This window comes from Triturus cristatus, chromosome 10 (assembly GCF_964204655.1).
Source record: "Triturus cristatus chromosome 10, aTriCri1.1, whole genome shotgun sequence".
In the NCBI taxonomy this organism is placed as follows: Eukaryota; Metazoa; Chordata; class Amphibia; order Caudata; family Salamandridae; genus Triturus; species Triturus cristatus.
Genome location: NC_140593.1, coordinates 1,129,696,843 through 1,129,714,183, shown reverse-complemented (window position 1 = coordinate 1,129,714,183; position 17,341 = coordinate 1,129,696,843). Strand labels below are relative to the sequence as shown.

General features: G+C 49.3%; 1 protein-coding gene across 8 annotated transcripts in view; it reads left to right on the top strand.

Annotated features, from left to right (window-relative positions):
• Positions 1-17,341, top strand: part of LOC146796718 (membrane frizzled-related protein-like) — a 78,779-nt gene that overhangs the window by 41,815 nt on the left and 19,623 nt on the right. For all 8 annotated transcript variants that reach the window (XM_085629389.1, XM_085629394.1, XM_085629397.1 and 5 more), the window contains one exon: positions 16,939-17,048. In XM_085629389.1, coding sequence (XP_085485515.1) covers positions 16,939-17,048 — 110 coding nt within the window. The remainder of the gene's footprint in view (positions 1-16,938; positions 17,049-17,341) is intronic.

Here is a 17,341-nt window from a genome sequence, read left to right as displayed (position 1 = left end):
GGAAGTCCAAAAGGGCTGTTTCATGGGCGCTTTGTTATTGACGCTCTCTAACCACAAATTTACCTCAGTTTGATCCCAGCCCATGTCTGGGTCATCTACCTTGGCCCATCTGAAGTCCCTATCATAATCTAGCCAAGCCATACCCCCATACATTGCTTGAGCTTTAAAAATCTTATTGGAATAGCAAATCAAGGGAATAGCCAACTCTGGTTTCTTTTCTAGCATTACTATGGAAAAAAACATTAAACCCAAACAACCAGTTAGTGATCGACTCCTCCACCCTAGGTTTCCTCTCTCTGAAGGAACTGTCTTTCCCATCCTTCTCCTTAGGCTCCACCTCCCTCCTCTTTGGTCTAATCAAGGAGAATATGTCAATAAAATCCCCTTTCCAGATCTCCCTTGTGTCCTGCGCAACGTGCAATGCCAATTTCCCCCGCTTAGATAACACTACCTCATGGCTTCCACCTGGTTTTGACCCGCTGTCCACCTCGTTGGTTGTAGACTCTCCTGCCTTACCTGCAGTAACCCCCGTTGTCACGCATAGAGCGGGGGCTGTTTGACCCACCGCCTGAGGGGGTGTGCTTGCATCCTTCTCCTGCGCTTTACCCAAAAGGGCCACCTGTTTGTTCAACTCGCCGATCACGTCTGGCGTACCCATTGCTGACGCCCATGGTGCTACTGTCGCGCCGCTGCTACTCGGGCTCCCTACTGGGGGTGCGGCCAGTTGTGCTAACAGTGTCGCCACCGTTGCCAGTATGGCCGTTGTATTCGTTTGCCCCCCTCTGCTGCTGCCCCCGTTTGTCCTGAAGTTGGGGGCACTATCACACCAGTCACTCCTACTGGGCTTTGGGCTACCACTGGCGCTTCCTCTGATACTGCGATGATTGGGGGAGCAGGTGTTGGTACCAAGGCCTTCAAAGCCCCTCTAATCTCTGCTAGGATTGTACTTACATAGTCCCGCCCTTCTAACGGTGGGACACTTCCTACCTGTGGGGGGTACCCCTTGAGTAATTGGCGGGGGCACGCTGGGTAATGCGGGTCCCCGGGTACTGGGGTAGCAGGCACAGGGCTAGTAAGCCTCGGTGCGGGAGGCTCCACAGGCATAGGAAGCGCAGGTTCAGGCGGGTTGAGGACTGGCGTAGGGAGCCCACCAGACAGGGGGAGCACTGGCTGCTGAGGCATTACCGGAAGGTTAGGTATATCTTCTGATCCCCTGCCCCCCTTCCCTTTTTTGGCCACCTTAGGCTTCTTCACTAAAGCTGGAAATGCTGCCTTGTGGGAGTATAGTTCTCGGGGGGCGGGCCCTTTCAATCGGCTCAGTGATCTCCTCACTATTGGACACTGGCGCCTCCCCCCCTTGTTCATCCTCACTCTCCTCCTCATCCCTGCCCAACTTTTCCAATACCAACTTCAAAAGTTGTGCTATCTCAGACTCTCCCCCTTTCCTCTTTGGATTGCGTTTAGGAGGCATTGTTCTCCCTCTAATCGGGTGGCAAACTGCTGAAATAACCCCCCTCTACTGAGATGCTCTACGCTGGCTAGCTGCAGTGATGCTACCTAATCAATTAAGAGCGTGTGCGCCAACCAAACAAGATTGCTGTAACAATGCTCCTCAAACAAGAGCGTGTGGCTCACCATCAACAGTCGATTGAGAAACTGATGCGTAACAATCCCAGCCACCCCCACCGTATGCCCTGCACACCGCGTATGCCCTGCACACCGCAGATACAACAATATTGCTGCAACAATGCCCCTTCAATCCCACCAGAGCGCGTGGCTCACAATCAACAGTTTACCGTGAAGTTGCTGCCAATCACTTACAGCTACCCTCCACCCTACGACCTGTGCACTGCAACTAGAACAATTTGTGCTACACAATGCCTTTTATCTGTTCACTTTTCACGCCCTGTTAAAAATGCTTTCATTATCCTGCAAGCGCCTGTTCAAATGCAGAGAAGCGCGTATTTACCGAAAGAGCGTTTGAAACTCCCGCCAAAATGCACCCGCTTCCCGCTCCGTGATGCCAGAAACTCACCCCCGCAAATGCGCGCCAAAGCTCCGATGCGCGCGCTTGCGCTTTTTTTTAGAGGCCCCCCAGGTGAAAGGTAGCGCAGGCCAGGGAGACTGGGGTGGGGTTTATTGCAAAGTTATAAGAAAGTTGGGCAGTATAAACTCAGGAGATACGAAGATTTTTGTACAGTATATACCACCCCGCCTGGCTGAATGCAGTGCACTAACGAGTCCGGATCCCCCGAGGGAGGCGTCATCCAGTTACTACGGGAACCGCAAGCAGCCACCGGCACCTGGCGCACGGAAAGGCAATCAGTTTACACACGCTCCCCTCGCGCCTACCACCGGCAGCCACAAAGTGCTCCCCCACGCCCCAGACACCACACCTCCAGATCCGGACACCACAAACTCCACGCCGCCTGGACCTCACTACCGCCGACTCGACCTCACTACCGCCGCCTGGACCTCGCTACCGCCGACAGCACCCAAACTCCAAGCCGCAGAAAAATGACGCCGCAATGCCACGAGGACGACGCTGCAGATACAAAAGGGTCGTCGTGGTCCCAGGATACCGGTGCAAAGAGAGGGCGTTCAGGTTAGTCCAGGGGCTAAATAGCCCCCACCTCGACTCCACCCCTTCCGGGCCAGGCCCTGACCAGACATACGTCATGGCCTGACCCGGAAGCACTTCGTCCGGCACGGACCAGAGAATGGGGGGGGGTGTCTTGGGGCCTGGGGGGGCGGGCCCTAAAGACACGCTCACCGAGGCTCGCGCTTTTCATACAATGAAACTTGTAGGTGGGTGCAGCAGGCGCTTCAACCTCCTCGGCTGACATCAAATGGAGCCCGTTAGTGACCAAATAAGTAAGCCACACTACCATGATCTCCTTGTTGCCATTTTTGTTGGTGGCGAAGTATGTAAAAAGTGTGCAGAAGTAGACAGCTGTTGACCTCACCCCCTTTAATCACCACCCCACGCCTCCGTTTGTCATTTCCACCATTGCAAACAGCCCACTGTATATTGTTCCCTAACCTCTGAGTTTACGCATAATTAGGGCTCCCGGTTTTCCCTTTTTACTGATTTTTACATATAAATACAGACGGAAAACTACATTTCCTTTGTCTGTAGTTATATTTAGAGACCGCAAAATACTAGCAAATTTTGCCGCGCTGCCGTTGAGTATTTTGCTACCGACGTTCAAAATAAACAATTCTGCTGTCCCGTGTAAAAGGCAGCTCTTTACGTTTCGGTGTTTAACCCATTCCCTGCTCATGACGGAACCACTCCGTAATGAGCCACGGGTGCCGTGTGCTCATGACGGAGTGGTTCCGTCATGCTGCGGCCGTTGGCGGCCGCTCCGCCCACGCGGTGCTAATTCCCCGCCTGTGCGGGCGATTAGCGCCGTGGGCGGAGTCATGACGGAACCACTCCGTCATGAGCACAGCTCAACCGTGACTCATGACGGAGTGGTTCCGTCATGAGCACGGCGCCACTGCAGTGCCCCCAAACCCCCCCCCCCAGCGCCGCGGCGGAATTCCCGCCGCGGCGAAGGGGTTAAGCCACTGAGCACAGGGTGGCTCTGTAGACACTGCCCATAGTCTGGTAAGAAGGGGTGAACAGAACAATAAAGCCTCGTTAACTAGTGTATGGTCTTTTTAAAGACCTGTGAAGTACTCGGGTGCGGCTGGAGTCAATTACACTCTGAGATGTTTATCGGCATGTGGCTAAATGTCACCATATGGCAATGAATTACTATGAAACGGAGGCGGCACAAATTCCCATTGTTTGAATATCATGAGAAGTGCAACCTAACGTTGGGGTGACATCCCTCATAAAAATCGGCAGCGAGTCCATTTATCACGTCCAATGCTTTTTAATTTTGGGGTGAAACTCTCGGTAGGCCGCTGCGGAAAGGAGGTATATTTATCGCAGGAAATGTACCCGATTTCGGAGCAAAATCTATCAGTAAATGGCGCAAATTGTCTGTTTTCATGTGAAACGCACATGGACTTTGAACAGAAGCTCCGGCGTTGGGTCCCAAAGTGTCTACTGTCACTAAATTCACCTTGATTTCAGAGTGAACCACAATCGAACGCCTGAAACCCCTCCCCCACCCAACACACCACTCGCCCACCTCCCCAGGCTGGTAAAGGCTGCAGTGAGTCTGTTGTCACGTGAAATGCACCTCCATTTGGGGTGAACCCCCATTGCACACCAGTTGGGTAAGGGACGCAGCGAGCATGCTATCACGGGAAAAGCACCTTAATTTCGGGATACCCTCCCCACCCCCAGTTAAGGGCAGCAATGGAGCCCCCCTTCTACCGCGGGGGAGTAGGGAGAATGGGCAGTAATTCTTCCCACCACCCCAGAACTCGTGGGCGAGTGAGAGCTCCAGCGGAGCCCTCGGGAGAGCGGCGTCGCCCAGTCTGGGCCGGGGTTGACTTGTTGCGGGCTGCCCCCGCCGAGGCTCCCATGCCTTTTTGGCTGAAAGTGCTCCTGAAGCTCTATTGTACACGACCAATTGAGGGCTGAACCATAACAGAAATTACTAGATTTGTCGGCATACATTTATTTAGAGAAAATCTTCATTCAGAGGTAATATTGTGCGATGGCCACAAACTTTCATACTTTCATATTCAATAGCTTGAACTTCACTGTATGGAATTTAAGTTATCGCCAACCATTTGAGTCCGTACTCAGGCATGTTCGTGTTTTGAGAGTATTACTTTAATCCGACCGGAAGATATGTATTTTGGAAGTGGGGTGTGCAGGGGGGACTTGCTGCATACCTGAGGCAGTGAGAGTGCACATGCGACAGCTCTTCAGGAGAGTGAGTGCAGACAGACCTGTGCAGCGCCACACCAAGTGGCCTCTTGGCACATGGCCATGCGCTGACGTCTGCAGCTCCCACAATGTGTAATCTCAAAGGCTGCCCCGAGGCACTATTCATCTGCGTGCTACAAATTTCCCATAATTGACTGCAGATCAGGTTGAGGTTTCAGCAGGGTTGGCTGTTTCTTTCATCCTTCTGAGAACGGTTTAACTTAGCACCATTGTTGAGTTGGATTATTAAGTGTGCCTGCTTGATTTTGCTTGTAACAAAGCCACTCATAGGCGTAAAAATGTCTCAGAATTTCACTGAAATTATGAAAATGTCACACATGTCAATCCGAAACCTTGGGTTAGTGCACTCCGCTTCCAGTAAAAACAATTGGGCTGATTTAAAGCCATGTTAGAGCTAACGTTTAGCATGGGTCTCCCTCTGTCACAACCGGTATTAATGTCCTACTGCCCCCTTCCTGTGTAAATATATGTGGAACAATACTAGCTGTTGTGTCGACTTTTGCTTGTCGCAAAAAAAAAACATGTGGGTAAATACAGATAAAATGCCCAAAAAATAAATATGGATAAATACAGACGGAAATGGCCAAAAAATAAATACCATAAAACCGGGAGCCCTACACATAATCTAAAAAAAAAACAGACGGCCTTTCCCAACTATATGGAATTACGTTACACATGTCAAAGTAATCAAGAGTCAGAGTTCCTGCGAATAGAACCTGAGACCTATAGAGTACGCGCACAGATCTCACCTGTGGCACCTAAAAGCACTAAGCTATATACGTCCAGCCTTTCAATCAGAAACATCCCGGCTGTCAACACGCACCGACAACCCTACTCTTAGTGCCAATATCGGCAACAGTAGTCAGTATACATGCAGCACAATACATCAATAAACCACACAACACCTTGTTAGTGGAGAAAATTGCTGCGGGTTTATTTGCATAACAAATATACCAACATGATGGGTTATCTTACGGGCGATCCCAGGGCAGGCCAACCCTTATGCCGCCTGCCCGTCTGATGAGCCAAATTACACCGTGGCCGTCGCCAATCGGTGTTTACCAATTCTTGGGAGGGGCCACCCCTCCCGTCAGTGGACCACCAGTCCACTTCCTTACTCACGCCCCCCAAAAGGTGGGCGGAGCGTTCCAGGCAACCCCCAGTTGCTCAGACCCACAACTGGCCGTAGGACTAACGGGGCGCCGTAGTTCTTCCAGGGGACAACGCTAAGACATCCCTGGGTATCCTTGGCTTAGCACCATACTGTGCTGCTGCATGAAGTACCCCTTGGTAACTTGCAGACTCTGGATTGCCCTGAAACTCCTCCTGCAACACAAAACAATAGGTTAGAAATTGTACCCCCCCCCAATCCTCCTCATTGTCCGTCCGCAGGGTATGCGGTGGGGCGGGAAAGGCAAGACGGGCAGCGGACAAGAGGCTGCTCAGTAGGCGGGGGACAGTATATGTACCCCTGTCCCCCTTCCCACTCCGGAAGTGGCCGGCCGGGAGTCCCCCTGGTCCCTCGCCCAGGGAAACTAGGAGGCCGACTCCAGTGCCTTCCTGTGGCACTAAGGCGGCCGCCCTGTTGAGGGGCCACTGCGTGGCCCCCCAGACAGCCTTGACAGAGAACAGCGCACTCTCTTCCTCCAGAGCCACCGTCCCATATCGATCACCCGTTTCCGGTCACCAAGCTGCTGCTTCCAGGTATACTTCCACTAACCTGGGCGACGCCTCGTCCTATGCGGAGGACGGACGGGCTACCAGGAGCCGGTGACCCCAGAATCGGGGGACGTGAGAGACGCGACCTCAGCTACCGGCAGAGGTAGTCGCCTCAAAGCACAACAGCAGGTCTGTCTGTGACCACAGACCGCACCAAATCTACAAAGAAAACCCAAAACACTTGGAACGCTGGCGAAGCTTACCCTCCAGCGCGAGTTGACAGGCAGGTGCGCTGAGGAGCTACATGCCCATAGGTTTTTTAATTTAAACAGAAACAGTTGCCATGCTGTTTGCGTAAGAAAAAGAAACCCAAGCCCTGAGATGCCTGGACTGAAAGGAAACTGGATGGCGTGTCCTATGCCGTGAAGCCGGGGGGCAGCAATATAAAAGACAACCCTAGCCAGGGGCCTGACACCTGAAGAAAATGTAAATGTGCCAACTGGCTAATGGCTAATCAGCAAATCGAAAGGCTGCCTGGGAGCCATTTAGGATTTAATTGACAGAGTATCAGGAAGTTCCATAATGTAGGCTCTCTGGTTACACAAGCAGTCAGTGATTGCGGAAGCCAGTCGAGGTTTCATAAGGCAAGACCGTGCATTTTCAGTGGACAGTTCCATTCATTGTTTTTCATGCATGCGGTGTGTGTGTTATCTGAAAGCTTAACACCAACATGTTCATTCTTTTTCAGCCATGTGTTAGACTCCGGACCCCATTGCACTCAGGATCACAGGCACCATACTTTTTAATGCACTTACAAAGACTGCTAGTTTAGAGTCACCCACCCATGGACTTCGCCAGAAGCGCAGGTGTGCAGAGACCACCACATTCAGAGTTAGGCGCGCCTGTGCATCGAGCGCAACCCATCGCACACGGCTAGGAGCACGAGTGAGGGAAAGCTTAATACCCCCGACCCCTTAAATGCTGCCAATCATAGAGAGACGCTGTTAAGGGTCGAGGTGTGCAGACACCTCCAGGGCCGTTTCTACCATTAGGCAAGACTAGGCGGCCGCCTAGGGCAGCAAAAGGGCTAGGGCGGCAAAAGGGAGAAACATTATTTTATTTGATCCTACGAACGTAAAGCTAGGCAGTTGCCTAGTCTTGCCTAATGGTAGAAACGGCCCTGCTTCTGAGGAACCTTCAGGGGGCGCAGACTGTCTCTCGCCGGATCCAGCCAGAGAGGGCGACACACGCCAAATCCCCACCCTGGGCCCTTCGTCTCTTTCTAATGTGTGCTAAAAGTGCTGGAATCCCAAACAAGCAGCGTCTCTGTCGGTGCAAGAGAAGGGGCTGGCAGTGCAGGGAATGTAGACTGTTTTAAATCGCTCGCCACGGCTTTCCTAAACACTGAGAGCTCAAGGAGAGGTGTGTAGTGAGAACGGATTTCAGTGCTTTGAGGCACCCAGGGTCGTTTCTAGGTGTTTTGCCACCTTAGGCGAGAATTGAAAAATGCCACCCCCTCCCTGTTACTACCATCACTCTCTCCCCCTGTCATCCAGGCTAGAGAGGCACACCCTCTACTGCCGAACCCTTCTATGTTACTCTCATTTACTATCAGGAAACACGATCACAACAGTCAGTCTTGCAAACGACCTCAACGAAAGGCCCAGGCCAGACCGTTACAGTAGCCATACACTCACAGAACTATGTACACGGATGCCCAATAGAGCCTTGTGTTTAAATACCACTGAGGCGTCAGCGCACCTCGTTTTCAACATCAGAAACAACAAAAATAGTAACTTGCACCATCTTCCAAGGCCTGACCTAGTGGTTTTGCCAACGCTTGTTTTTTTCCCACTGAGGCGTCTGAAATAGTTATCATCTCCATTGTATCCATTTAATAGAGGCTGATCACAACAATTAAAAGATTTCCTTGTCAGGAAGATTATAGTTCATGATGCTCAAATCTGCGCTAACCAGAGACTATGGCAAGACGTTAATAAAGTTTGGCGTGCAACATAGAATGAACTGCTTCTTGGCGCTGTGAATAGAAGTTATTGAAAAGCTCGTGCATATTACCGCTAGGAGAGTAATCCTGGCCAGAATTTGAGCCAGTGCGAGGCAGAATGCACACTTCACCATAGTTGACAAGTGGTTCCATGTTGTGGAACACCTTCAACCAATCTTGGGTTTGTGGCCACCTGTGTGTTGCATTCTGGGATTTGTAGTCTTACTTTTAACAGGGTAAGCACTGGCTCAAAAATCCCAGCATGGGAGAGGAGCCAAGATGGCGACCGGAGCAGTCGCTTGAGCGCCCGGCTCCGTCGGCCCTTGGCCTCGGACTATCATCCTGATTCCTATCCTTGCCGATTTTCGAGGTGTAACGTGTGCGACGACGCGCTGACTGCGCCGCCGCTTTCCCGAAGTCTTAGCCCGCCCGGATGCCGGAGTTTTTGGTGCCTTTGTTCCCCGCCCTGGACCCTTGCTCTACTGTGGCCTCGGCCGGCCCCCTGGAAGTGTCGCAGTCACCGGACCCGCTGGTGCAAATCTGAGCCCGAGGTCCCGATCCCGCCTCACGCCACGTACGGTCGCCAGAAGAGCCGGGAGAGAGACGCCCGGACACCTCCTGTACCCTGCACCTGATGGGCTGGAGCTAGAGGGTAAGCCCCGGTGTGGCGGGTCTCCTACCCCGCTCTGTGGACCACGCTGTGGAAGGCTGCAGACCCCCTTCTTCTATGGTCTAGTCGGCTGCAAAGAGAGCCCGAGGGAGGGGAAGAGACTGCTGGCTTTCACCTGTTGCGGCGCAGACCTGTTGGGAATTGCCTCCTTGTCACGATCCCCCCCCTGGCCACGGTACCGTTCAACGGTAAAACATGGCGCTGATTGCCTGCTCGCTGCTGGGGGGTGATGCTCCGGTCTCGCCCGCTGCCTGCTTCGCCCTCCCTCTACCAGACTCCAGCTCCCCAGTGCCGTCCCGGATTGCTGCCGTTGTGGGGACGCAGCTTCCGCTGACATACGGCTCCGTTCTGGCTGCCCTGCGGGACTTTCGTCTGCAATTGTGTGTCGGCTTGCAAACGCTGAGTGAGCGGTTCGACTCTACACTGTCTGCTGCGGGCCGTGAGCGCCCCGTTTGTGATCAACAAGACGTGAGTCTGCCAGTGCTGTGGTCTTCCTGCGGGGAAGCAACGACTGGGTATAACGGTGCTACACTGGTGTCTGCATCTGGCTTTCCCGGCGCTCAGGATCAATCGCTCTCCTGCTCAATGGCAGATACTTTGTTTCCCCGGTCATTGCTGCCTGCTTTGTTGTTGCCTGCCTCACCGTGCCCGCAGGAGTTTCCAGCTGAACTACACCTGGCGACCTCGAGGAACCGTTCACGGTGGCCTACGGCTCCCTTTATGTGGAACTCATGTACTTTACAAGCCAGGTCTGGATTTTATATGGTGTGCAAGGGGACCTCAATAGATGATCGGCGGCCATTTTGTGACTCTACTTCTCCATCTTCTCCCAAGTGGCCATATTGTCTTTGTCTGTTCGGGATGCGGGGCATTCACGAGGGGGCGGGTCTAATCGTACGCCCGCGATCGGGCCAGGGCTAGATTACTTTCTATCATCATGGCTTCACGGCCGGGCTGGACTGGGACTGGAATTGTCTACTTATGTTGTGCGCACTCGTCGCGATCTGTCTGCCTTCATTTCCGTGGTGTTACATGCTATCTTCACACGACCGCCTTTGGGTGTAGTGGGGTTTCAGTGTGTGGAGGCTTGGTTGGCCGGTGGTGTCGGGCGCTCCTGAGGATACGTGGGCTCCTCCCCGCTTCCTTTCTTCTTTCTTCTCTTAGTTTCTTTACTCTATTCCTACTTTCTCTCTCGTCTATATTTCGGGTTCATTGGGCGACAGGCACTATGCTGGGGGGGGGGTAGGCCATAGCCTCCGCATTGGTGTAGGGTGGGGGGGTAATTTACTGTTTCTTTTAGTTCTATGGGCCTCTTTCTTTTATGTCTCTGCGCTATACTTGTTTCGATTCGGGGTGGATTGAGTGGGGGCGGCTTTTAGGGGGTGCGTATTTACTACTGTGATGATCCTGTTATCTAATTGCATCGCCTTACTGTATGAGATTTTCTATGGCTGTTTTAATGATGCTGCTGCTCTCCAGTGTATGAAGCCGACTTGCGGACTCGAATCTCCTTGTTTCTATCCTTTACTGACTTTTTTCTCGATAAAATTTTTTTTTGAAAACCTTAAAATGAACCTTCACTTCTCCTTCCCCCGGTGTCAAGGATTCCTCCAGTGTATGAATCCTGAATCGTTGCTCATCTTGACCTTGACGCACAGGGGATGTATTGTTTGTCTCTGTGCTCAACCGTACTGTGGCCGGCCTGATGGTTGTAGGCCCGTATTTGTTCTTTTACTATGCACAAATAAAGGTTTTTAAAAAAAAAAAAAAAAAAAAAAATCCCAGCATGGACATTGACGTTGGCCTAAACAGTCACTACCGGATGATGGTATCGGACATGACACTAGGCTAGTGGTCAGTTCTGGTTTTTTTAAGGAGTTTTATATAGAGCGATCTTGAACCGAAAGTATCAGGTATCAGAGCGCTTTACACAAGCTCAAGTTGCGTTACATCATGAGGACCCATTCATTTTTGTTAGGCACGAACAGCCTATTATTATGACAACAGGCGCAAAGTTCACTGAGCTGCCAATATTTCAGACCAGAATTCCAAAAGAGAACAATAACCATTTTTAATAGTTCTAGGCATGTTGAAGATGAAGCCAACTTAAGTGCAAATCTCTAATCATTCAGTTGTTAAGCCATTAACCAATTACCAGTAATGAAATGCGTAAAGGTTATATGTGATACTTACAGGATAAGAGGTAATCACTACGCAGTTACTCTGCTCAACCTTCCAACAATGTCTTCAAAAAGGTACCGAGCGGTTAAAAAAAAAAATATGATTTTTTTATGACGGTCAAATGAGACAAAATGTATGTTTTTATTGAAAAACATGAGCAACATTGGGGTCTAGCCCTCCATTTGTAAGTCTGTTGACATCCGTTCTCGTTGTGCGTCGCATGTGCTCTGTTGACAATAGCTAGGGAGTGAGCACCGACACCGCTATTGCAGCCTTGGGCAATTTTGCGTCTTCGGGTGTGCAATATGCCAACAGGAATCATATGAAGGGTATTTAATTCTGTGATGAGAAATGAGTAAACACGGTCTGCAGGGTCTGTGCAGCTCTGTGCACGATGTGAAGACTGCGCGCAGGTGGTCTGTGGCTGGTGCTGAAGACGCACAGCCCTGGAGTGGGGGTGCCTTGAAGTAGCAGAGGAATGGCCCATTTCAAGTAGAGGGCTATCCTCTTCCATCCTGCGTTACGTTGCATATTATTTGTACAGCGCCTGTGACGTCATAAGGGTGCCTCCAGGGCCGTTTCTACCATTAGGCAAGACTAGGCGGCCGCCTGGGGCGGCAAAAGGGAGAAACAAGTTTTGAGCTGGAAAGTAAATTCGAAAACAACACTTTGTGCCAGTTTGTGTCACTTTGGATGACACTGCACAGGTGCAAAGATTAGGTAAATCTGGGCCTAAATGTCTCTGTAGGGACAACAGTATATTTTACTGCACAATAAATCAGAGATCATCCTATTGCTAAAGAAACATGCTCTTATTCGAGTCTGTGGTGGCAGAATCTTTCCATCTACCATGTAACATAAATCAAGAAGCCCCACAAGGGTGGGCGCCCTCAAGTATCGCACGCGCCCACTCTGGAACAAATTGCGAGGTCACCTGCAGGGGGTAGAAAATCACAGTGAGTGCATTGAAAACCTTGTTTATGTTACCTTTGATCCATTACTCGACTGTGATCAAGTCTTAGCTTTACTTTTTTGTTTTAAATGTTATTGCAAAAAGAACAATTGATGAACCAAATATTGAACAATGTCAAACATTCACCCCAGTACATAAATCTGGACCCAAAACCATCGTTTTTTCAACTCCCCATGCCCTTCCAGTTTAAACCCTGCCATATGCAAATCAGTCTTAACCCCAGGGAAAAAGTCCAGCCTGAACTGCCAGGCCAGGTCCTCCCTGGACTGAAAACAAGCATCCTGGAACCAATTTCGGGGTTTCACCCCTCATCAGCCAGGCTAGCTTGACTCCGTCCATCATCTTGTTGTGTTTGCTATTAAATGATTATTGCTCTTTTTTATCAGCACCAGAAAGCCTTTGTTAAGTATCAGTGCGCCCAATAGTTAGTAAGTAAATAAAATAAATCACAGACCGTTAAAAAAATGTCAAGGCGTGTAAAAAGGTCGGCTGAGGTAGCTGAGTGATGCCAGTTGGACCCCTGGTACAAGCAGTCTAGGGCGTGGAGCATTCATTCTTCTGTGTCTGCTGATGGTGTTGGAATACACCACTGAAGGGGAAAGTTAGTGTCTTTGATCAGCTGTGACCATGATGGTGCTCTTTAATGTTGATGTCGAATGGGCTTGACTCCCCTGCCTCTCTTTGGATTGGAAGCGCCTCTGTTCTGCTGGCATGGGAACCCGGGTTGTAGGTGGAAGCAGGAAAGCAGTTGAATGTCTATGGGTTGGGAGTCCCAGCTTTGGAGGGTCAAGTTGGGTAAATATCTTGCTGACAGTTAAACAATGTGGGCTACCAGCACACAGAAAGAAGGAACAGTAGCCACTATCTTTTGTTAAACATCAGACACTCACTTGCCTATGGATGCTCACCTACAACACGCGTGTCCGGGTATCGAAATGGCACTCCAGCCTCCACTCCACTTGCGTGAAGGAACTGGGAGGCATAAATAGTCTATGAACCATGCTGTGGATATTCTGACTCTGTTCAAGGACTGTGATAGATTTCCAAACACAAACAAGTGATTTAGATGCCAGAACATACGATACGCGGATTGCAACTGCTCCAACCTCCACAACACCACCGCCCACCAGCACTCCAAGTACGACCATGAAGACCACAACCGACACCATCAACAGCACAGCAACAACAACCACCACAACCACTTCAGAGACGTCCACCACTATCAAGACTGCCACTGAGCTGGAGGAAATAATCACCAGCATTCCCACAACAGCGACCGAAACAACTGAAACGACAGCCACAACAGCAACGACAAGCCCAAGTACCCTAGGAACTGCCACCACTGTTTCCAATGATAGAGGTAGGTTTGACAACCACTATCTGAAAAGAAGTGGTCTGTATGTTCCAATAATATTCGCTTTATTTCACGGATTTACTACTGAGTTGATTTTTTTTTACACATCTAAAAGGAGTACTACATGATTCTGCCTCTTGAATACATGATTCAACTTTACAATTTGGACCACACAACAAAAAAGTTAGGAACTTGGTTTCTCCTGCACAGCCGCCTCACTAGCCTCGAAGCATGTATGTGACTTTTTTGGATTTTGGTCTCTTTCCATCACATTGGTATTTTTCAATGGAGTCTTAGAATGGACGTGTGTGTTGCATCTGTTTGTGCACATAAAAATATAATTGATGGCCTATGCAGTGCCTATAGTGACAGAAACTAGCAGTGAGCTGTCACAGTAATATGCTGGGCAGGCAGTGTGTGCACATGGTATTCTCACGCCCTGCAACAGCTCAGGCTTATAGGGCTGCTTTCAGGATTGCATGAATGAGGGATCAGCCACAGTAAGCAGCCCTGAAGGAATAGTTAACACTCTCTTATAGATACTACCATCCTTTACTGCTACAGAAAAATAATTTGAAGCGAATTCTCAGTGTGCAGTCGCTGTAATAGGAGCTGCCACTGTGCAGTTGCTGCTGTTGCTGCATCTTCCAGTGTGCTGTAACTGTAATAAGAACAATACTCAGTGTAATTGCAGATGCTTTGGGCTGTCACTGCAGTAGAGGCATGTTTCAGTGTGCTGTCACTGTAATAAGAACAGCTCCCTGTGTACTGCCATGGCAATAAGAGCATCCAGTGGGCTGCTAATCAGTCGTTGCTGCTGCCAATATGCAGTGGAGAGGGGAGTGGAGAGGGGGGTTGGAGGGGGTGGCAGCAGTGGGGGGGAAAGGGTTGACATAACAGATAAAAAAGAAATTAAACTCACCTGATCCTGCAGCCGCCTCGCGCTTCGGTACTCCTCTGTTCTGCTGCTCCCGACAGTCCCTGGGACAGACTCCCTAACCAATCCAGATGCTGCTCTCATCCTATGAGAGCAGCATTTGGACTGGCCTGAGCGGGCTGGTTTGATGCTCCATTCAGGCACAGGGAGTCTATGACGTTTTTCCACTACAGCTGGGTTACAGAAACCTAACTGCGCATGTCTGTTTGGCCAGCCTGAGACGGCCTGCCAAACTGACATGCACTCTTAGGAGTGCACCAACTACTCCTCCCTGTGACCTCAGCCCCACCCCGCCCTACACGTGCTGGCCCGACCAGCAGCTGAAAAATAAAACAATAAGAAAATATAATTTTATTTTGAAGCTGTTGGCTCTGAGCCAACGGAGTGATGCTCCTCCGCCTATACGGAGGAGCCGCTGCTGCTGCTGCCTCCATATCCTTGCATTGCCCTCCATCAGTCGCTTCATTTCACTTTGAGCTGCTGCTCCCTAGAGAAGACAACATACCAGCTCGTTGGCCGCAACTGACTTTAGGTCTGAAGATTCGGGAAAATCCCCCTGGCACTAGTCTTCGGGTGGCGGTGATAGCCTGTGGGTGCAAAGAAATATGAGGCATGCAAAACTGAACAAACTAGATGATGCGCTAGCCACTACTTGACTAGGGGCGGTTGAGTCTACTATCCCCACACAAACAGATATTCGAGAGGCCAAATGAGCCTTGGTGTGTGCAAGTAAGTCATGCACAGAAAGTGTAAAGTAGCAGGTATTCCGTCACAACATCTGACACTAATTCATCCATTCATTTGAATATTAACTGGATTGACCAATGCGTTTCCATTCCCTTTATGTGGCTTCTGGTGGGGGCGCAGCATATATCAGCTTCCCTCCATGTGGCATAAATGATAAATGAATGAGATCTAGGCTATTTATCCATTGAAATCATATTAAATCAATGCCATAGAGCAAATAGTTAGTTGGAAAACAAATTATTAATAAAATGGTCCACGTCAGGTGGGAGTGGGGGGCGGTTGATATATCATGGTACAAAAATGTAGCTCTACAAATATATCTGATCCACAGTATAGACTACCATTATATCATCAGCTTAGGCAGAGTTAACAATAATACATCTATATTTTAGTTCTTCTAAGGTGGTTCGCCCTGTTTTTCTTGAAAAAGCTCCAGGATTTTTTTGTATGTTTTTGCGTAGCACCATTCCTTTGGGCTTGCAATCAAAGGAGACATTTACTATAATTGGAAAGCTATGTTAATCCTTAGCTCCACCCTTATTTGAGCTTCAGAAAATATTATGAAAATTACGTGAAGGAGGTTTGACACGACACAGGACTCCTATAACGTATGTGAAATTTTTTAATGGTTTTACAAGTCCCCGACGGGTGGCTCTTTGAATAGCACTCGTTACTTATCATGCGTTTAGTACGCATGCCTTTACAACACGGTCGTTAGAACGACCGCGTTGTTAGTTCACATACCTTTACTACACAATTCGGAACAACGAATTGCAGTAGGAGGCGCTAGATGTTGGAACAGTATAATTTACTATTCCAACTCCAGTCTGTGCGGACACTAGGGAAAGTGTTGGATTTAAATTCCAACACCTTCTCCCCTCTAACGCAAGTCGTTTTTCTGACTTGCGTAGTAAAGGTATGCGAACTAACAACGCGGTCGTTCTAACAACCGCGTTGTAATGGCATGCGAAGTATCGCATGCGAAGTAAACGCTGTTTACCGGCTCGAATAGCAGGCTCTTTCTTTAGATCACTACTATTAGCTATATATTAATTAATCTGGTAATTTGAAATCTGTAGCACTTTATTTGACTTTCTATTGTGCTTATCGCATAAAGTATAGACACCGAATTGCGAATCTTTGCACAGTTTAATCCTATACCCCTTTGTGTCGGGCTGTAATTTGTATATTGCTATTTTAACTGTCAGTTTGCATTAGTTTTATTGTATTTAGAAGGATGATGTTATCTTGATATGTATACTTTTATGATCTATGTTTTTATATTAGATTGAATAAAGTTAAAGAAAAATAGATCTATATGTCCCTATATATTTAGTATTGTGACATAGAACCCTGGGTTTTGAAATACAACATCTAGCAGCCATCCAGTGCGTCAGAAGGGACCGGTCCCCTAAGCCCCTCAAGAAAGGATGGCTGGTGCATGATGGGACATCTTATGGCATCCCTGTGAGGTTGTCTTCTGTGTCGTAAGCAGAACCAATGACGATGACCATTTATAGGTGTCAATAACGAGTAAAGTGTTGAATGTCATTGCAGCTTGTGGAGGAACGCTGACGGCTAGCTCTGGAGAAATCACCACCCCAAACTATCCTCAGCAGTACCCAAGATCTACAGTTTGCATCTGGACCATCAGAGCCACTCAACTGGTAAGAGAGGATCACACTTTGACTCTTCAATGCATCTCCAAGCACAGCCCTCGATCAATCAATCGAGAGATTTGTAGAGCGCTTCTTGTCACCCATGAGGTTATATGGGCACTTCTATTAACATTCATAACGAGGTGGCTATTAACTACGGTGGTGGGGTCCAGACCAGTCATCCGATGGTGTTTCATAATATAAGTTTATTATTCAAGTCAGGTGTCCGCCATGGGTTATCATGCTTTAGTCAAACTCTCCAGCATTCTGTGATTTGGCAAAAAATCATAAAATTATGATTT